At 45.0% G+C, this 22,824-nt stretch overlaps 1 protein-coding gene across 1 annotated transcript; it reads right to left on the reverse strand.

Annotated features, from left to right (window-relative positions):
- Nucleotides 1–15,932: 15,932 nt before the first annotated feature.
- LOC132351061 (acylpyruvase FAHD1, mitochondrial-like) lies at nucleotides 15,933–22,469 on the reverse strand. Its single transcript, XM_059900769.1, has 4 exons — nucleotides 22,355–22,469; nucleotides 21,433–21,551; nucleotides 16,977–16,986; nucleotides 15,933–16,348 (listed from the first exon to the last, which is right to left on the reverse strand). The coding sequence occupies exons 1-4, from the start codon at nucleotides 22,467–22,469 to the stop codon at nucleotides 15,933–15,935; spliced, it is 660 nt and encodes a 219-aa protein (XP_059756752.1).
- Nucleotides 22,470–22,824: the final 355 nt, after the last annotated feature.

Consider the following 22,824-nt stretch of genomic DNA (forward strand, 5'->3'; position numbering starts at 1 on the left):
TTGTGCCAACAATAATTTTTTAGTTGTAAAAAACGTACCATGGTTATATAACATGTTAACATTAGAGGAAACTGAGGGGAAAATATGTGAGATCTCTCTGTACTATCTTCACAATTCTTCTTGTAAATCTAGAATTACTGCAAAAGGAAAAAGGGGGGAAAATATGGCTTCAATCAGCAAATCCAAAAGTTCAACTTTGAAAGATTAATAAAACGGATGAACTCCTAGGACAACTGACCAATAAAAGAGAAAATGCAATGAAAAATGAAACAAATTAAAAGAAGATCTCTACATTGAACACTACAACACATTATGAAATAGGTAAAGAAAACTCAAATAAATGGAGGGCTGTATCATGTTTGTGAACTGGAAGAGTCAATGTCGAAAAGATGTCAAATTCCAAATTGATCTACCAGTTGTGAGTAATCTCACTCAAAATTCCAGCAGGTTTTCCTTTGGAAATTGACAAGTGATTCTAAATCTATATGGAAATGTGCAACGAAAAAATCTTGAAGAATAACCACCAAGGTCTTATATTACTAGAAGTCAAACCTTCGGTAATTAAGACAGTGTGGTGGTATTGGCATATGGACAGACAAACTGACCAAAGACACAGAAGAGAGTCTAGGGACATAAACACACAAAGATGCAGTCATCTGGGCTATAACAAAATGAATACGCAGCGCAGTAGGAAAGGCCATTCTTTTAAATTACGGGCGCTAATTCAATTGGATATCCATATGGGGAAACATGACCCCTACCACACACCACTCACAAACATCAGTTTTAGATGAACAGTTGGCCTAAATGCTGAAGGTAAAAACATAAGATTTTTATAAGAAAACACAGAGAATATTTTTATTACATTAGACTAGACAAAGATGTCTTAACCAGTATCACAAAAAGCACTAGCCAGGGGACTTCCCTGGTGGTCCAGTGGTTAAGAATCTGTCTTGCAATGCAGGGGACGTCGGTTTGATCCCTGGTCAGGGAACTAAGATCCCACATGCCGTGGGGCAACTAGGCCCACGTGCCACAACTAATGAGCCTGCGGGCCACAACTAGAGAGAAGCCTGTGCACTGCAACGAAGAGTCCACATGCCACAACGAAAGATCCCACATGCCACAACTAAGACCAGATGCAGCCAAAAAATAAATAAATAAATATTTTAAAATATTTTTTTTTAAAAAAGGCACTAGCCAGAAAGGAAAAGATTGATAAATTATGCTACATTGCAATTGAGAACTTTCATTCATCAAAAGACATCATTAAGAGATTTTTTTTAAAGCCACAGATATATGTATTTGCAATACACTTATCTAACAAAAGATTCATCCAAAATATATAAAGAAATCCTATAATCATTAAGTAAAAGACAGCCCAATAAAACAATAGGCCTAAGACTTGAACAGGTGCTTCACAAAAGAGAATATCCAAATTAGCTAACGTAGATGAAAAGGTGATTGGTTTCAGTTAGTCATCAGGGAAAAGCAAGATTAAAAAGCTACAGATACCGCCATGCCCCCACCAGAATGGTTACAATGAAAAAGGCAAACCATGCCAAGTGTGGGAAAGGATGTAAATCAACTGAGACTCTTAAACACTGTTGCTGGTAAGAGTACAAGTTAGTACAACTATGTTGAAAAACCATTTAGCAGTAGCTGCTAAAATTGAACATATGCATTCCTACAACCCAGCAACTTTACTCCCAAGAACATACCCAGCAGATATGGGTACATATGTTTACCTAAACACATGTACAGGAAAGTTCATCGTACCATAATAATACCCGAAAATTCAAATAACCAGGATGTCCATCAAGAGTAAGATGAGTATTCATAAAAATACAATTGCATGATGCTGAACCAAATAAATCAGAAACACACAAAAGTATAATTTGAAGTTCAAAAACAGGTAAAACTGATCTAAGGCATTATAAGTTAGGATTGTGGGTAATCTGTGTCAGGAGGGCAGGTGGCATCCAAGGTGCTGATAATATTCTGTGTTTTGATCTGGAGCTGATTCGACAGGTATGTTCAGTTTGTGAATATTCATCACGTGATACATTTATGATTTGTGTACCTTTCTAAATGTACGTTATACGCATTAATAAGTTTACTGGGGGACAAAAAGTTATATACATGCCCCTAAAAGGCATGTATATAGGTTAACAAGAGAGATATGAGCACCGTCCAACACACACTTTACTGATCAAATGGCGTCCAAGAGGCTGTGTATGGGGTCAGCCAGTGGAAACAAAACTGGGAGGAAATAAAGATCCCCAATCAGCCGGGATGTAAGTCTCTGGTTAGTACAGCTCCTTTTGGCCAGCAGTCCTTGCCTCAGTCGTCCCACCTTTCCCATTTCTCTCTCTCCTTTTCCATCTCTAGTTCTTCTGCACGAGAATAGGGTTGGAGAGAGACAGCTCACATTGGACTCACTGCATCCTGAACTGTGTTTCCTAACCACCTCACCAAGTCAGGATGCCAAAGTCTAACAAGCAGCTTTCTGGGGGGAATGCAGTGCCAGGAAGACCAACTCTGAAGACCAGAGAAAACAGAGGCAGGTCACCAATGTGTCCGCCAAAGCCCTTCATGGGATAAACAAATGTGAAGACATTGGGAAAACATGTTCTGTCAGTAAGAAACTTGAGGCCCTGTCCTTCACCCTGCTATCAATCAAAGTATCTTGGTGATTTCATCTCAGAATAAATATTCGCTCTGATGACACTTGGGTCTTGCCTCTGGACTATAAAGTCAAGATTTAAGAACAATGTGATGCAGGAAGCTTGGGGATTAATTAGGATTATCTAAATTCATCCTTAGATCACCAACTAAGCTCTGATTTAATGCCAAGTTCTTTCAAATGGGGGAATGCGCAGAACCATGTGACTGGCCTGTAGAAAACTTGAGTTGACCCCTCTGTGACTCCCTTAGAACACCTGTCTTTAAAGTGTCCCCTCCATTGTCTGGCCTCCTGTGGCATTTCATGAGTCAGAATGTCCCAGGAACGGAGATACTTCCTGAGCTACCAACATGCTGGTGACCATTTTGAATCCTCACTTGGCACTTGTTGATGTAGCTTCCTGGTCATGGTCACTCTGGGTATTTTTCCAGACCATGCTCAAGATCAACTTCCCTACAATGCCCTTCCAATCACCCTTTCCCCCACCCTGCCCCTCCTCATGGCACCTGTGCCCCCTAGACACAGTTCCATCACTGCAGGGCCCACATGATGGCATAATTCCTTCAGTGGCTTTCTCCCCTACTGGACTTTGACCTTTACAAGGGTGGGAACAATAACTTATACATCATGTTATCCACAGCTCCCTGCACAGTACTTAGTATCCTTATTGCTTCTTCTGATAACACATGTGATACAAGGTAATATAAAATTCACATCTCAGAGAAATAGAGAGTGTAGGCAATGAAACTTCCCCCAGAATCTTTCTGTCACAAGATAACCACTGCCAGTTTGGTGCGTATTTTGTCAACAATTTGTGTATCAAAAAATATAAATTATTAATAATTATAGTTTTTCCTGAAGATGAAACCATTGCCTACATGCTGTTTTGCAAATTGCTTTTACCACTAAGTAGCATAAGACAGGAGCACACTTCCCTCATGAAGCACGTGGCTCTGCCTTATTCATTTTAACAGCTGCACTTTGGGAGGTCCTATAGTTTACTTACCTACTCCTCTACGGAAGGACTTTTGCATTATATCCATTTTCCTTGTTATACAAACAATACCACTGTAAACATTTTTGTGCGTATCTCTTTGTGCCCACAAGGGAGTATTTTTCTGGGTTACATTCTAGAAGTTGAAAGGCTGGGTCCTTACAGCTTTCCTTTCCCTCTGCAGAGAACTGGTGCAGTGTCCGTAGCAAACAGTGCCCCAGAAATGATTGTTGACTGACCAAACAATGGGAGTCAATAAAAGAAATGGTCCTAAGAATACAATTTCTGTTCCACTGCTAAAGCAGCTTTTGGAAACTGACCCCTTGTGTTGTATGTGGTCCCTTAATATACAAGGATACACATGACAAACTCCTCCCCGCTAGGCTAAAGGTAAGGTCTTATTTGAATTTGTTCAATTCAGCAAATATTTTGAGCCTACCCTAAGGTAGAAGCAGGGGATAGAATTACCAGCTGTAATTTCTGGTAAAAATTTGATGACTCCTGCTGAAATACTAAGCATCGTTTACTAGCTAATTTCCCTTTATGCCTCGTTTGCTAGGAAGTTCAACACTCAGTGCTGATAAGAACTCTCTTTGGCCTCAGATTTCTGCTATATGCAGTTGTCCTCCTTAGTTTTCACTGCATTGCTTTCTTACATTTTTTTAACCCATATTTCTATAGTTTTATCGTATATGCAACTGAATTCAAATTCATATCAAGGGTAATAACAATAACTAATTACTTTATAAAGAATTTACATGTGTCATTTCATTTAATCCTTAATTTTTAAAAGTCGTCATGAAGGTAGGGCAGGGATTATCACTGTCATCTCAGATTTTCAGTAAACTGAGGATCAGGAAGATTAAGTGACTCACCCAAGACAACGTGGCCAGGAAAACACAGCTTTGAGAATCTAACCGGGGTCTCATAATTTTGTAACTGAAAAAAAAAAAAAAAAAAGAAAAATGAACTGATGCACCGAGTCAATATGAACACGCTTTACAGTTAAGTACACTCACCTTCTCTCACCCGGGCACCCACCTTCTCTAAATAAACAAATAAGAAGTTCTTGGGGGAGAGGCAGGGGAAGTAGAAGGCTGTCTCAGTCTGTACCAAGACTAACAGTGCCCTCCACCATCACACACGTCACGGTCTTTAACCGTGATTTCTCACTTTGCACCATAACACAGCTATTTCTCTGTCGCTTATGACTCCACCTAATTATTCCAGAATCTTCCAGAAATGTTAACTCACATGGCAGAAGGAGTGAAGAGGGAGGTTGGGGGAGGGGGTTATGTAGGGAGAAGGATCGGGGGTGGGGAGGGGAGAGAGAGAGTAAAAGAAAATGTGACTTGTGACTGTTGGATAGAGTCAGCCAGTGAAAGCTCCTTTCCAGTGTCCAAACAAAAGCCCTTCCTTTTCTTCTCTACTTTGCTATTTTGATGCTGCGGGAGGAATGCGCTTTTTACACTGCGGCAACACAAATACAACTAGGAGCCACATTTCACCATTTATGTAGCGGTTTCATATCATTTTGAAAATCTATTAGAGTTGCAAACAGTTAAAATTTTTTCCTCCCAGGATAGTTTTTAGGAGGCATGGACCTTCCACCCTCCCAGCATCATGTGTTTATGACCCGTATCCTGGGCATTTCACAGGCTGGTTTCTATCAATTTCCCCTACCAGCCTCTCTGAATACTTGACTCAGGGCTTTTCCTTGCTCATCTCTGGTATCATTCTTCTCTTTCCTTGGAGCTTGCTTACCTGACTCTCCATTGACTTTTGGAACCTGTGGATCACTCTCTAGATGAGACTTCAGATGGGTTGTCTTCATCCGCTCCCTAGCTGATGACAAGCCCTGGTACCACGGTGCCTTGTGACCACTGCCTGCTGCCCCAGCTCTGTAGACTCTAGTATCCGATGGTGATGGTTAATTGTATGTGTCAGGGTCTCTTTCACCCTCTCTCTCTCTCTCTCTGTCGTCCACTTTGAAGGGGTTTCAGACACCTGTTATTCAAAGTCCAAGCTGGTGAAACAAGTGCTTGGCACTTTTGTGAATCCCGCATTGCAGCTGAAGTGGTAATGTTCTCTAGGCAAGGGACATTCAGAGTCAAGAAAAACTTGTTCTAGCAAATGGTGAAATTTCCAAAATGTATCTTTCTGGGACAGATCTGTGTTCCAAGCACAGTCTCACACATCACCTGCCTTCTCGACAGCTCCACCTGGGTGACAAAGCAGCTTCAGCTCCACAGGTGCAGAACCAAACTGGCCTTCTTCCCCACCTCCAACCGTCTCCAGGTTCCCCATCTCAGATAACGGCATTTCTGTATGTTCAAAGAAGAAATGCTGGAGTCATTCTGACACCTCTTTCTCCCTCAATCATGAATTTTACCTGCTGGATATTTCTCCAATATATTCTTTACTCTCCAACCTCACTACCCTTTCAAACCACCATGATCTCATGACTCAGCTATAATGGCCTCCTGGCCGGTCTTCCCACTCCTCACTCTTGACTCTCTTCAATTAGCTCCAACATTAGAGCGTGCTTTTAAAAACACAAACCATTGCATAAACACTCCCATGGCTTCCTACTGCTTTTAGAATTAAGTACACAGATTTGGCTTTGGCTTACAGAGGCCTGCATAGGTCTGACCCCTGCAAATCTCTCCCATAACGTATTGGCCTTTTTTTGTTTGCTCAAATGCACTGTGTCTCGTGCCCCAGAGCCTTTGCACATGCTGCTTGTTGATATCTGCATGGAATGCTTGGCCCCTATTCAATGTCACTCAGCCAACTCCTCATCATCCCTCAGGTCTCAGCTTAAATGGCACCTTCTCAAGGAAGCTTTCCTGACCCTCTATAAAGAGCTCTCACAGCATCTTGTATTTTTTCATAATATTTATGAAAATGCAATCATTTTTTAAATAATTAAATGCCTATCTCCCCCTCCCTCACCCCAATTCCCAAACTGTAAGCTCAGTGAGGGCAGAGACTATACCAGATGATATCCTACTTTCTATGTATGCAACTGTGAACAAGAGAGATGCAAAGAAAAACACTCAGTAAAGGTCCTTGGGAGCACAGATGGGAAATAAAGAGGGAGAATCAGTGGGAAGGACAGTTGGTTCTTTTTTGAACAAATTTCTCCTTTATGTTTGGAATACAGGAAAAACAGTTTCCTAGATGACTTGAAGGAAAGTTGTTTTTGAAGAAGTATGTGCATTTGTTGTTTTTGAAGAAGTATGTGCATTTGTGTACGTATAAATATCAATATATTTTCTTTCTTCCTCATTACTTTAATAAGGAAATCCAAAAAATCCAAGCTTAGGCTTACACATAAAACTTGACAAAAATGGAACCATCTGAAGGAAAGGCATCAATTAAAAATCAAGACCGTGTTCAGAAAACTCAACTCCCTATGGCCAACCACCATTTTCCTGGATTCCAAATAACAGGAATAAGCAAAGAACTGAAGAAATCCCTGGTGTCTATTTCACTTTTTGTGTGATAATCTTCTTTTAATAACCTTTTTTTTCCCTCTTCCAAAAATTGCACGGGTCCTTTGGGGACACTAAAAATTTTCCAAATCTTTGGTGGCATCAGTGTAGTTCTAGAATTCATTGCTGTGGGACAGCATCGAATCTGTCAACTGAAAATAAGAAATGTCCAAACAGCTGCCAGATTGGAAAGTCTGTGCAGCAGGGTTCACACCAGTCCAATGTTACCTGGGCTCAGGGCTGCTGAGGGTAATGACACCACATGACAAACATCCAAACACATCCATTCCACAACCAGCAACCCCGCCACAGCTGTCACCCTGAGAGATCAAACACTCCTAATATACAGCTGCTATTCAAACTACTTTTGCAACTATCTTTATGTACATACCCTAAAAGTAGTACATGGCTACTTTTACCTGTTGAGGTTTAAAGAATGAGGCCTTGGGGAAGTGTTTAAAAAACACTGGGGGTCAAGCCTGGTGTCCAACTGGAGGGTCAAGCAGAGTAACATAATGTTTTGGTTTTCACAATACCTTCTACATATTATCAAGGACATAGAAAGTCTCTTATCTCACTTGGCTTTTCTACGGGCACTGCCCAAAGAGGACTCCTTTTCTGCATGCATTTTTCAAAAAATTGTCTTGAGCTGTAGCAGCATGTAAGAAAACTGCCCTTACGTTTTCCATGGAAGTATAGACCACCTGCATTAGAATCATGGGGTCAAGGGAGCTTGTGAAAATGCAGATTTCACAGCCCCATTCTGAATCTGAGGAAATGAAAATGAATCCACTGATGGAGAATAACAAGGGAGCCCAACAAGGCTTCTGACAGGACCTGAAGAATAAGAGGTACTGACGTGGGAGAAGGAGGATGTAGAGTGCTTGAGGCAGGGGAAACCAACGCGGGAAGACTCTACATGGGGGCATGCTTCAGAGACTGGAAGGGGGGTGTAATGGGAGGTGGGTGAGAAGGAAACCAGACAGGATGGGGCAGAAGGGGCGGGCTGGGAATGGCGAGTCATTGAAGAATCTTAAACAGTCAAGTACCGTGGGTGGTTTGTGTTCTGTAAAGACTGCTCTGACGCTGAGTGGAGAAGACATTTGGAGGGGCAAGAGACAAACTCAGAAGACCATGCAGATCTGGAGGAGGCTAGTAAAAGTGGAACTAGAGAAATGTACAAGTCCCAGGTATGAGGTGGAATTGACACACACTCATGGACTGAAGGTCAGGGTAAGGGGGAGGAAATTTGGGACAACATCCAATTTTGCAGCTTCTACAAGGGGAGAGCAGTGCCTTTTGCTCAGATGGGCAAGGCTGGGCATCAAGACGTCCCCTTGGACCTGTTCAATGTGTTGGGTCTTACCTGTAAGGTGGAGACAATTCCACCAGCCTGAATGGCTTTTGTAATGATTGGAGATAATACATGCAAAGTTCTTTAAGAAACAGTAGGAGCTCAATTAATAAAAAATATTTTTTTTAATTAAGCATCAGAATATTTGTTGGTACACTGGACACGTTTAGGTTATATTTCTTCCTTTTTTCTTCCTAAAAACACCATTATCTTGAAGCTAAACTGAATAATGCCCGTCACACAAATCCAACCTCAGAGATCTCGCACAGAGATTTTCTCTGCCTTCACCTAACTCCAATGTCCAATACCTGACACCACACACTTAATTCACTTTGGTCTACTTTGTTGGCAGGAACATCAGAACCTTAAGAATTATGTTCCCAAGGACATGTGTGTGGACGCAGCTTGTCAACTGTCCATCTCACATGCCAATGGCTTCTCCCCCCTCTTTGGTCTCACCTCTATACTTCAAGCCCAAGAGTCTTCTCAAGGTTTCCCAGTACAGAGCCGACCATCACAATTTCACCACCCCTGAGACTTAAAGACGTTGCAGAGAAAATTAATCTCACACTTCAATGGGGAGCAAAGGAGACCCTTGCCCCTGGCAATGAGACAAAGTAGGTGCTCACTGGGAAATCCCTGAAGTCCATTTTAAATGCCTTAATGTGATCAAGAATACAGCCCTGTTCACACCAGGAGAATTCGGATGGGCTCTGAGCAATTAAGCAATTCCAAAATTGTTTGCTGGAAGAACAGGAAGAGTCACTGGGGGAGCAAGCGAAATATCACCTGATCCCTGACACTGGGTGACAGTTCAGCTTCTGTGCCTTTCATCAGATTTCGGCAAAGTAGGCTTGACATCAAAAGACTATGGCTGCCAGAAGAGGAGGAAAGTGAAGATCGTCGCTGAAGGGACAAGTAAAGCCAGAAAAAGAAACCATTCAATAACTCCAAAGCACCTAGAAAATGACATGATTGGGGACAGAGGCTGAGAGTTCATCACATCAGCCTCAGCAAGGACCAATCAAGCCTGTCTGTTCCAGGACCACAAGCACAGGTGAGTGAGTGGCAGAGTAAAGCCTTTGGAACTCTCAAGAGCTGGAGAACTCAACCCAAAGGAGGGAGCAGTCCTCACCAAGGGACCAAGCCATTACCATCCAGCCGTAACAACTGGATGCAGGTGGAGAGGTGGCAAAGGCAAGAGCAGGCTGGCAGAGGTGCTGCTCAAGAGGCTGCCAGCCCCTCTCCGTCCATCCTGATGGAGTGGACTTCCCAGCTCTCCAGGTAGATTGCCTGCACACTGGCCTCTCGAATCAGGGAGAAGGCAATGGTCAGGCTCAAACATTCAGCATCACTGGGACTGGTACAAATGTCATTCTACAGCTGTAGTCACTGGTCAAAGGAATGTGAGACAATCCCATGGTCTTCTCCCCAAAACTTCTGCCATGGGGCATTTAACCCAGGCCCTGGTCACAGGGTTGTATCACCAGCATCATGCTAAACAGAAGCGTGTCAATTCCATTTATAAATTATCTTCCAGCCCTAAGCCATTCAAACAGTCGATAACCTTGATTATCCCCTGTCAGTACTGCAACTGTGGAAGGAAATCAACACCCAGCAGAGTAACAGTAGAAATAAGCCTTTCCATCCTTTCCTTTGGTACGGCTATTACCAAAGGAGCATGACTCGTGTCTTGTCAAATGAAGTCTGAAGAGGCAGGGGTTGAGGAGTTTTTATTTTTCATTTTAATTTTTGAGACACAGCAGGATGTAATCAGCTTATGAGTTAAATAGAGACATCTGTCTGGTTCTACTTGAGACCTCCCAGCTTGCTGTGCTTAGCCCAGAGTCCTTTTTAATAATACAACAGGATAAAGATTTGGAAATATGCATAAACACCAAAAGATGGAGAGTGGAGCCACCCCCTTTCCATAGCCCTCCCCCCACTTCCCCTCAATCACTGATTCCCTGCCTCCCAAGAGTAGAGGCCCTGCTCTCTCTCCAACAGGTGAGAACTGACAGCCTGTCTACAGCCAAACTACATCTAAAGGTCATGGCACCTGGAGGGGCAAGAGGGGGAGCTTCCAGAAAAAGGAGGGAAAAAGTCCTTCAAGATTAGGGTCTTCCCTGTACTACCCTGGTTATGGATTCCCAATACTGCTGCCACTATTGGATACCAAGGGCCTGGAAAAAGCATTCAATTGGTCATTCAATGGGTATTTATTGAGCACCTACTTTGTGCCAGGCCCTTTGCTAGATGCTCAGGAGATAAAACACGATAGATACGCAAGTGACACGCAAGTGGGGATAGAGAACGAAAACAAACCAGCTCTATTTTTAGTCTTTTAAGGAACCTCCATACTGTTCTCCATAGTGGTTGTATCAATTTACATTCCCACCAACAGTGCAGGAGGGTTCCTTTTTCAAAGAGAAAAACAAATACCGTATGCTAACACATATATATGGAATCTAAAAAAAAAAAGGTACGGATGGACCTAGTGGCAGGGCAGGAATAAAGACGTAGACATAGAGAATGGACTTGAGGACAAGGCGGGGGAGGGGGAAACTGGGGCGAAGTGATAGTAGCATCGACATATATACACTACCGAATATAAAATAGTTAGCTAGTGGGAAGCAGCAGCATAGCACAGGGAGATCGGCTCGGTGCTTTGCAGTGACCTAGAGACGTGGGATAGGGAGGGTGGGAGGGAGGCTCGAGAGGGAGGGGATATGGGGATATATGTATGCATATAGCTGATGCACTTTGTTGTACAACAGAAACTAACACAGTATTGTGAAGCAATTATACTCCAATAAAGATCTATTAAGAAAAAAAAAACAGCACACAAATGAGCAAGGTTAGATGGAGAAAAGGTTAAGGACTATGGGGGAGACAGAGTGATGGAAGAGAGGGTCACTGGGGGCTGGGTGCTTGCTACAATAGCCAGGGAGGGCCACTCTGAGCACATGACACCTGGGGCAAAACCTGGAGGCTATGAAGAAGGCGGGTTTCAGCAAAGGGAGCAGAAAATGTATCACTGGCATCAGTAGGCATAGCAGTGGAGCCATTCCCAGCCATGCAAGGTGAAAAGAGACAACAGACAGATGTAAGGAATTATGCACAAGGCGGTTCTGCCTCATCCACATGCATGGCACTGTGTGCACATGTACATGCATATTTGCGTATAAGATGTCCCATGTTCCTTCCACGGCTGGAGCGCCCATCTGGCTTTATTTAGCAAGCCCAAGACAGATCCAGAGCATGTAAATAAATGGCCAGATGAATATATCAACCCAGTTCACAGGCCACGGAAAACCATCCTGCACTAACAACAGGGCTTCCTGCTCTTCTTCACTCTGAGGGTACCATCACCTGCTCCTCCTGCTGTTTTATTAGGGAAACCTGTTAGGCACGCACGGAGAGCAAGGCACCTTTCCCTCCAAACGGTCTGGAGTGGAGACAGAGCTCCCTCACATTTTACAGTGAGCTCGGGGCTGGATTTATGCTGGGTCATTGTGCCCCATTAAGGTTGCCATGGTTACACCAAGCCCGTGTTACCTGGACTTTTGATGCACTGGTCGCAGGGGCAACAGCTGCTTTGTTTCTTCTATAATTTGCCAGGAAAGTGGCAGAGAGGCTCGAGGTAGAAATGCTGGATAGGACCCCAGGGTTTAGAGAGACTGCAGGTGGACAGGGCACACCCTCTTGAAAAAGCAAGGCTCTTCCCTAAATCCACTAGCCTGCGAACGCCAGCAGGGCAGGGACCCAGACTGATAAATCTTAGTCTCCCCCAGCACCTAAAACGAGACCTGGCGCATAACTAACTCTCAATAAGTGTGACTGATTCATTTTGTGGCAAGGGAAATATTCGTAAAAGAATTCAAACGAAGAATCCACCTCGGGCACTACCTTCTTTAGAAGTCAAGGGGTAATGAAGAGGTTACAAGGAAAACTATGTGCCTCTCACTGCAAACTGGAGATCACAGAGAGTGAAATTTCTCCAGATAAGGGAAAGGCTCTGAATATGTGGGAAGGGAGGCAAGTCAGTGTCAGCCTTCCGAGAAGCAGACAACAAGACAGCGTTAGATGAGCAGAGGTTTATTTAGGGAAAATGCCTGTAAAGGATAAAAGGGCAGGAAGCAGGAGGGGAGAGAAGAGCCTTCAGACCATGATGCAGGCCTAACCCCCAGGAGAGGAGGTGGTGTGGGGGGGAGGAGGGAGGGGGGAGGGAAAATTAGACTTCAGGGCAGCTCCGGGAAAGCCTTGGCCAAGCCGATGGAAAGGCTCTGAGAAAAGGTTGTCTGTTAGAAGAGTCCCACGCTGAGGAGGAATGGCCAACTCTAGTGACCCTGCTGCACTCAGTCAGGGGCTGGGTGGACCCAGGGGAAATGTGGTCTCACCATGAATGTGGCGGGGAATCCAAAGGCAGGCAGCTGAGGCTGTGCAACTGCTGTGCTCCCCGTGCCCCAGCAAGGAGATCTGAGCAGGGCACCTCCATGACCCCCCGGAGCGGGGAGATCTGAGCAGGGCACCTCCATGAGCCCCCAGAGTGGGGGAATATTTGGGGTGGGAAGGGGAGTCTGGAACCAACATGGTTGGAGGTGTGGGGAATGTCTTCAGGCCACAAAGGCAAGATGAGGAGGTGCTGGGAGGCTGTGCCTATCCTGGCTGGTTGCCTGCCAGTGTGTGCTCTGCCCTTCCTGCTGAAACCCAGAAACACTCTAGACTCCCGTGCAGCCGGAAGCGGCCACGTGACCCAATTCTGGCTGCTGAGGTGGAAGCATGGAAGCAGAAACCGGCTGGCCGCTGAAAGAAAAGGGACCGGCTCAACTGGCAACGCGCCTGATGCTCCCCTCTCTTCTCCTCCTTCCTCCGGAATAGCGACCTGAGGCCTGCAGGGGAAGCAGTCCTCTCGCTACCAGGAGATGATAAGCCTGAGGATGAAAGCCATGTGCTAGAGACGGCAGAGCACAAAGACAGAGGAAGCCAGGCAAACCTCCACCAAGGTGGAACTGCTGCCCGTGGGAAGCCCACCTCCAGAATCCTTGTTATAAGAAAAAATCAGCTCCCATGGGATTAAGCCCTGCAAGTCAAGCTAGCACCCCATACAGCCAAGCCCAAGTCCTAAAATAACCCGGAGGAGAGTCACACGGAGAGTGAGCAATGGAACTCCTTGTCTTTGGACAAGACATTCAGTAAAATCCCCTCCCCGATGCCTGTGGATAGCCTTGGCAGGGGCAGAGAGGGGCTTCTGGAGGGAGGTGGGCATGATAGAGTTGCTCCGTGTTTAAAGCATGCAGAGGGCAAGAGAAGAGGCTGTCCAAAAGAAGCAGTCACCTGCACTATAAATGAACGACTCCCAAACCCTGCCCTCAAGTAGTTTACAATCTAAGTGAGAGGGAAAAGGCACAGAAATTCTACCTTAATCTAAATATTAATCTTTACATTCTGTGGTTTCGTCCCCGGGCCACTCTTACCCCCATGCCCACCACCCATGACAGACATCAGTAACAGTCTCAGGACTTTCCCCTTTGGGCCTAGGGAAGGCCTGGCATCCTCCCTGCCCTCAGGCAGCCCCTACCGCTCAGGTGAGGTTGGCCCTTGAAATGAGACCTTATTTACCTGGCTGGATGTCATCCGCAAACTTGAAGATTTTAGGCCACGGAAAAGAAAGTTGCAATATGCTTTTTCCTCTTATCTCAACAGACTTAAGTAAGACAATTTTCCCCTAGGGATCCCCAGAATATGATTTGCCTTTCAGATACCAGTGAACATGAAACAGGTACCCAAACCCGCCCATCGCTTTGTGGCTAATGTTAGAAAGTGATCCAAGTGATCCAGTCCTTCCTCTGGTCACCAGAGGGGGAACTCCTGCTTCTGAAGCTCTGGGAGGAGGACTAGACCAGGGCAATTACCGTGACAAACGCTGTACATTCGCAGTGATGGAAGAGAGATTTCCAGGCCACACTTCACTTGTCACAATGTCAATCTCAGAATGTTAGCAAAGACGTTCACTTACCATCACTGCTCCGTGGGTCAAGCACGGGAAATCTGATCAGTTCTGTGTTCTATGAAGGCACGGCTCATGGTCCAGAAACTTAATTAAGCCCTCCAAAGGAAACAGAAAATTCTGGTCTTTAAAAAATGAAACCAACTGCCCTCCCCTCCCCTCGCATCCCCAGGAAACTCACCTGGAATCAATCTTCTCATCTAAGTGCAAGTTCCACAGCCTTTCCCAATTGCCACAACAAGAAGTTCCCCATGGACTTTTTCAGTTGTTTCTTCAATCTGGAGGAAAAAAATTTGATTAATAATCATGTAATTACATTTCCAATTCAATGACCATTATCACTGGATGGGGCCACCTCGGAGCTTCAAAGATGAAGTCCATCTGACAGTGAAGAGTTTAGTAAAGGGGTGTCACTGGTGATGAGGGGAGGCTTTATGAGAATCACAGTCACCACCTGGTTATATGATTGGAGTCCTACACTTTTGCAGACTTTTTTTTTTCTTTTTTTTGGGGGGGGGCAGAGCAAACAAAAGACAGGGTATTTATTTGGGAAACAATAGTTTCAAAATTATCCCCAAACCAGAATCTATGGGCCAGAATACACCCCCTAAGCAAATGAGTGAGGTCTTCAATAATTGCTCACTTATTAAATAAAACTTTTAATTAACTGACTATGTAGTGTTTTCCCACATTTCCATGATAAGAATCACTTGGAGCGCTAGAGATTAATTCCATTAACTAATATATGGAGCCTGGAATGGGCCAGTAATTTGGAAATTTTAATTTTACAAATACTTCCAGATGATTTTAATGATCAAGGAAATTTGGGAAACACTGATGAAATGTGCTTTTCTGCTTTCTTTGCAGATTTTAAGTGTTGAACACCTGGTCCCAGAATGACCCAGTGAAAAGTCTTATCCAGTCCAGCTCTAGGAAAGGAAAGTAAGTCTTCTGAACATTTGGTTTGTTGATTCCTAGAAGACACTTCCTCATTTCCATTTCCAGCCCAGGTCTTCTAGATCAGGTTTTTCCTTGAGTTGAGGCATAGCAATCCAGTCATTTTTAAAGATTGGTTTCTTATTAAAGGATCACATTTAATTAAATAACCTTTTCTTGCTTTTGTCTTGTTCCCTTTTCCCCTGAAACTTCTGTTAAGAAGTTAGGGTGCTTTGTATAGACTCAATATTCTGGCCTTTCCACCTTAAATCTCACACTGACGACCCCCTGTATACCAGCCTGGATCTCATTGTTTTCTTTAACGGGTCCCACTCCCTTTAGCGTCCCTGTCAAGATAATATCTCCTTCTTCCAAGGTCATTATCTTCTAAACGTAGCTGATGATGTAGGGGGATGGAAAAAAATCATGAAGGATATTTCACCCGCCTGCCTGAATTAGCCATTGACCTTGAGCCAGAGCTTCAGGTTTTGAGGGTCAGGAATCTTCTCTTTGGGCACCAACACTCTGACGGGGCAGGAGGCCGTGGAGCTCTTGGCCTGAGTCCCAGGCAGCCCCTTCTTCTTGCACTCTTCCTGCATGTCCCTGGCGGTCACGACCAAGCACAGAGCGCAGCCGGCCACGCAGTCCACGGCCGCGGCCTCCCGGCCGGCGCAGAAGCGCTTGCGCATCACCACCCGCGGCTCGAGCTCCCCGTGCAGGCTGTACGCGTAGGTGGGCACGAGGACCGGCGGGCGCAGGCGGTGGAGGCTCCAGGGAAGAGCTCCGGCTGGCTCTCCCTGCAGGGCGCTCTGCATCTCCCCGCCAGGGGCCGCGCGGCTCCCGCCCGCGCACACGATGCTCACCCCCCACCCTCAGGAGCGGGACGGCGGCCTGGCGGCAGCCACGCTCCTGCCCGTGGCCCCCGGCGTCACGTGGACGCCGCCTGGCCGGCCATCGGACGCCTACAGCTGCCCAGAGAGGACCGACTACCTCGGAGCGCTGTTCCCCCTGACTCTGCCCTCGGTGCCTGGGAGTCGCGGTGCGAGTCCCCTTGGGAGCCGCGGTCTGGTGGCTCCCTCGGCGCTGCCCGGCCTGGGGACGCAGCCTGGTCCCCGGAGAGAGACGGAGGCTCCGGCGCAGCTCTCCAGCCGACGCTGCCTCTCAGGTGGCCCTCAGGTCCGCAGCAGCCCCACACCGGGCCTGCAGACTTTTTCTGAGAAGAAACCCACGCGAGAGTGGCATGGACATATATACGCTACCAAGTATCAGATAGCTAGTGGGAAGCAGCCGCATAGCACAGGGAGATCAGCTCCGTGCTTTGTGACCACCTAGATGGGTGGGATAGGGAGGGTGGGAGGGAGACGCAAGAGGGAGGAGATATGGGGATATATGTATATGTATAGCTGATTCGCTTTGTTATAAAGCAGAAACTAACACACCATTGTAAAGCAATTATACTCCAATAAAGATGTTAAAAAAAAAAAAAAGACCAAACTTACCTCTCTTAAGCTGAACAGGCGAAATTAGGAAAAGAGAGGCAAACAGAAGCTGGTTCCATAGAAAATGTGCTTAAGAGAAGGTGGCCCAAAAGGCAGGCTGCTGTGCTCTGCTCTCCCTGCACCACCTCCTACCGCTCCTGCCAACCCCCACATGGCTAAAATACCATCACCAAGCCCAGAAAGTCTCACTTCCGGCATGAACGCCCCGCTCCCTCATCAGGACTTAAATATCCTAGCCATTTGCCCCACCTGCTCAGGTACTAACTGCGCATCATTGACTTACCTCCTTCACAACCCCCACTAGGCTGTGTCACCTGTGCTGCTATCTAGTGGAAAATCCTGTGTGTTAACCTGGCAAAGCAACAGCCCCAGTTACTCAATCAAACACTAATCTAGGTGAAAGCATCTGTAGATATGATTAAAGTCCGTAATCAGTTGACTTTAAGTAAGGGAGATTATCCCAGATGATCTGGATGGATCGATTCAATCAGTTCAGACACCTTGAGAGCTGAGGTTTCCCAGAAGCAGAAGGAATTCCCCTGTGGAAGCAGGTTCAGCCCAGCCTGCCCTCTCCGACCACCCACCTATGGATTTCAAACTCACCTAGCCAGGCCCACACCTATGTGAGCCCCTTGCAATAAATCTCCATACATATCTCCTACTGCCTCTGTTTATTTGGTTGAACTCTGACTGATACATATGTCACATCTAATTAAGAACGTTTTCTTTCAACCCACTCACCATCTTTTACTAAAAGAAATGTATTTTGTGCACAAAATGTATGTGCCTATCATAAGTAGAAAACCAGTGCCACCTGCCATAATGGAAAGAAACCATAAAGATAAATACAATAAAAACAAAAGCAATGCCATGGAATTCCAGCTGGATGCTATTGCCTGCCAAAGGCTCTGAGCGTGAGGCCCATCCTGCTAGTGTTAGAAAGAAATGAGAGAGTGGTGATTTGATGCTGGGATGTGTCTACATCAAGGACAAAGTCTTGGGGAGATGCGGATCAGAAGGACTGATAGAGAACAGGGGACGGAATACACTTCTCACCATGTGCTCTCTGGAATTTAATGCTACAGCTGTGTATATCCCATCTGAATCCTCTCCTGTGCAACCAGAAGTTCCCATGCAACACTTGCAGATACAACACTGCAGGTTGTGGAAGGGTGGTCTGGGAGCCCACAGATCTCCTTCCTGGTGATTGCTCAGTGTCCGGAGCAAGTGGTCCTGGTTCAACCGCAGGGAGTTGCCAACCCCAACCGCGAGGACAGCAGAATCAGCCCACCTGCCTCATGTTTCCTATGCACCCGAGAACAGAGCCCAGCAGAAGCCTCCCTAGTGACATATTAGGGTGGCAAGTTCATGCACCTTCCCTGCTTCCCAAGGAACTCGCTCTGTGCCTGTCCGCTCTGCCAAGGTTCTTTGGGGGCAGATTCATCATGTACAGTAATCAGATTCACAGCACACAGCAGAGCTTTTTTCTAATCTTCCACCTGTGTAACTGGATTACTTCTTGTTTGACAACTGGCTCTAGTTGCTCACCACTAACTAACCTGTAGGAAGCCAAGCCCGCGGAAAGACGCAAGAGGTGCTCCTGAGTCAGGGACTGTAATATATTTGGTCAGGCCCAAAATAGGCCAAATAATGGAAGGAAGACGGACTGAGTGTTCAAATTCCAGTTCCGGCACTTCCCAGTGGGGAGATCTTAAATTATACAAATTCTCTGACCCTCAGTCTCTTCATCTATGAAATGGACCCAATAATAGAACCATGGTGGATGCCTGATATTTTGTCTTCTTTGGATTAAAGGGCCCCAATTTTCTTTGGGAATACCATCCCTTCCCAGTATCAGTCCATATGCTATGGATGGGGTGGACATTACTCCTCCCCTCAAAGGACCCGGTATAAGCACATGACCCAGCTCTGGCCACTCAATCTAGTCTACCTCCCTGGTTCAGGTTTGAAGATTACCTTTGGAGCATGCAACCAAATGCAGTACACTCAGAGTGGCTGCTGGAGCCACTGAGCAAAAGCACTTTCTTTCTACTTGGGTCTCTACGCTGGGAGGATATAAGCCAGAGCCACTGGTGGCCATCTACCTCGTAGAGAGTTTCTGCTGAGAACAAAGTCAATATGAAGGAAGGCAAAGCAGTATGAGGAGAGAGAGGTCTGATCATATCATTTGAGCACCTGGATACAGCCAAGCCTAAAGCTATCCAGATTTATCCCAAAGACTTTTTTTTTTTTTTTTTTTTTTTCAGTTTCATCATCCAATAAAACTAGCTTGGAAATTGAAGAGAGCTGAGTCAAGTCACTCTCACTTGCATCCTCACTAGGTAATTACACTTCCTAGGAAGATATGAAGATCAAATGAGATGCTATAAAATCACTGAGCACAACTTGATGCACAGTAAACACTCGATAAGTACTAGCTGTGGTTTTGGAGCGTCTCAGTGGAAATAAGGCACCTAAAGTACTTCTCCAGTTGCTCACACAGGGTGAGCTTATTCAATAATGGCAGTAGTTACTTCTCCATAGTAACCCCCTTAAGCACCGTTTCATTCACCCAGCAGCCCAACCAGCCAGCAGGCTCACGTGAGCATATTGCTGAAGCTCCATGTTTTAGGCTCCAGACATAAAAAGTTAATAAACCAAAAAACTATTTTTTGTAAGTGGCAAAGCTCATTGTAGTCACCACCCAGCTCTGTGTGGTTTGGTGGACCTCGGCAGAGCTGTTCAAAATGGGAAAGTCATTTTGTTACCGATGAAATCAAGACAAGCTCTGGAAAGTAACCATGAGGCTCCTGCAGAAGCTGAACTTTTTTAAAAGGAAAAAAAAGGGCCAAGGAAAAAATTCATCTTGTTTCTAAAATCCAGATTTAGACACTGCCAAGAGTTATGCATGACACACAACCCCACTACATCTTGATGACAAGAAAGATTTAATAATTACTTTTTTTTTTTGAAGGTTGATGTACTTAACCATTCTTCCAAAAATACCAACGAAGGGGGGGAGAGGGAGGAGCAGATGGAAAGTGACAAAATGTGTCAATTGCCCACATCATTTCACAACACCAGCAGTCAGAAGAAGTCAGTTTCCAGGTGATGGAACTGCCATCTTTGGATCCAACTACCATTGGCAGATTTCACCTGTACCTGCTTCAGACGAGCCCCCTGCTTTAAAAGACAAAAAAAAAAAAAAAAAAAAATGTATTAAGGGAAAACATTACGGAATGAGTGTTGCTAGATAAACTCTTTTAAAATAATCTTTTGAAGGCTTCTGAATTCTTCCAAGGTCTATGTCATGGGCAGGCAACTTATGACCTTGGCTTTATCTTGTTAGGGTAAGGACAGGAGGGAGGTATGAAATTAATACTTATTGAGTAGCTACCATATAAGTTCTCTCCTTTAATCCTCACCCCCACCCCATAAGATAGGTAGATAGTAACCCCCTTGTAAAGATCTTGAGTTCTAAATAGCTAAGCAATTAAGGCCACACTAGAGATGACAAGAACAGTCTTTATCAGACTCCAAAACTTGTATGCCCAACACCACTGCCCACCCTATGAATCTCTTTTCTCTCCCATTCTCCCAATTATTTTCTCTCCTTTTATTCCTTCTCTATAAGAACTGGAGCTCAGTGAGAACATGAAACAAGTCTGTTCTGTCCAAAAAATATTTAAGGAAGGACACAGGAAAGCAAGAAGGAAAGTTGGTCTAGCCAAGCCATTGGTCCTCAAAAGTAGCCCCAAACCTGGGTAGTTGTGATGATCAGCACTATTTGAATGGCTTTCCTCTGTTTTCATCTTTCAACCCTTTGAAGTCCATGAGGAGTCTATGTCGATTAGAACTTTCCAATCAAGCATAATCTAAAAAACAGGAGAATGAGCCTGAAGTTAAAATAACAGTTGTTGTTTTTTGACCTAGGTGCTTACCATCTACCTAGCACTTTTTTTAACCATTTCATTTATATTAACTCAGAGAATCTCCATAGCAATATTATGATGTAGGTACTATAATCTCCACTTTACAGATGAGTAACAAGGCCCAAAGAGGTGAAGCCATGTGGCTGGGATCACCCAGCTAATAAATGGTACAAACCAAAGCAGCTGGCTTTGGAGCCCGTTTGGAAATCCATCATGTGAGTCCTCAGTGGGTAAGCGTGTCCAATAAACTATGTTCATCCTAGACTTCAGGCACATCAGGGCAAGAAGACTTTGCCTGAAGAAACAAGGAGTCCAGGAAAGGAGAAGAGCTGCAGAGTTGCCCACATCCTCTCCAAACAGAATAAGCCAGTGTCAGGATGGGAAGGGGCTTCCCATACAGCCGCCCATCAAATCATCCCCCTGCCCAATCCCCAAAGATTCACGTGAATCTTGGCCACGGAAGGTAAAATTACAGAGCCATTAAAATGAAAACTGCTGGAACCCTGGGCAGACTCAGGTGCTACCGAAGGCAGCCCCTGGATGCAGACATCATCCTCTGCCTCCTGGTGTTGGTCAGCCGGGCACAGACGGCTCAGCAGGGGCAGCCAGAAGACAGGAGGCAGAGCCGCCACTCTTGGCATCCCTGAGATGGGAAAACCAGAGTGGCAGAGATGGCAGATGCCTTGGGTTACCAGGAGGTGAGCAGACGTGTTCATGAGTCCTTTAAGGGATGCTGGCGTCTCCATAGAACACATGAGGTAGAGACAGAAATTCTTATTTGTCACTATCATCAAGACCCTACTTTTACCCTGGGCTGGTATAATCTAGAACGTACAGTATCTTTATTGAGAAAAAATATAACAATAAATCAAGCATCAGACAGGTATATATGCACATGTACACACACACGGGTTTTGTATGCAGGTGTGTGTATAGACATTATGTGTACTCATGTTTCACTTATCATTTTAAAAAGTATGTACATTTTCTTCTCCCCTGAGTCACTGAGTCATTTGAAAAAGTAGAAAAGAAACTCTTACCTCTTGTGATTTCTTCAGTTTTCTGAACAGAGAGCTTCTTAGAAGAGTCATTCAGGAGAGAACCACTTGGAGCAACCTCTGGACACAACTCATAAAATGCATCTTGGCTGTTTTCAAGACCCTGTAGCAGCATCCCCCCCACCCTCTTCATTCCTACAGCCCTCTTCCTTGATGGCACACGTGCTTTTCCTTCAGTCCTCACGGGTACCTGCTTCACCTGCCCAATCTGTTTGTAAATCCCTTTGACTAAGGACTGGCTCGCCTACTTATTTCACTCCCATCCTAGTGACCAACAAACAGAGATGAACCCTCAAATCTTTACTCAACATGTGGAGGTTAAAATTTGAGAAGGAGACCCCCTGGAATTAGCTCTCTCTGTGTCATCCCGTCCTCTTGTCTGCTTCACCCCTGAGAGGCACAATCTCCAATTCTGGAAGGATCTGTGGAGATGGCGTGAGCTGGAAACCAAACCAAGTCAGAGAAGCAGCGTTGAAAGGCACCACGAAGGTCTCTCGTACCATCGTTCTTTCAGCAAATGTTAATTGATCACTTAGAGAATACCAGGCAATTCTTAAAACCCGGTAGAAGGTCAAGCTATGAGATTAGCTTATTTCCGCAGTTGTCAATCTCTTCTCTTTTTGTCCGCTTTTAAATCATTAGAAATTTCACTCACATAGTGAATCAAAATCTTCCTCCTGATAACTTAAATCCTTTGATTTGGATATCAGTTTAAACTGCATTGTAATTAAGTTATGAGGATTTAAGTGTAAAAACAAAACCTAAAAGGTATTGGGAAAAATATATAGGTGAACATATAACTTAGGTTAGGAGAGATTTTTCTAGATATGACACAAAAGGAAAAATTGAATAAAATTT

The sequence above is a fragment of the Balaenoptera ricei genome, chromosome 16 (assembly GCF_028023285.1).
Source record: "Balaenoptera ricei isolate mBalRic1 chromosome 16, mBalRic1.hap2, whole genome shotgun sequence".
In the NCBI taxonomy this organism is placed as follows: Eukaryota; Metazoa; Chordata; class Mammalia; order Artiodactyla; family Balaenopteridae; genus Balaenoptera; species Balaenoptera ricei.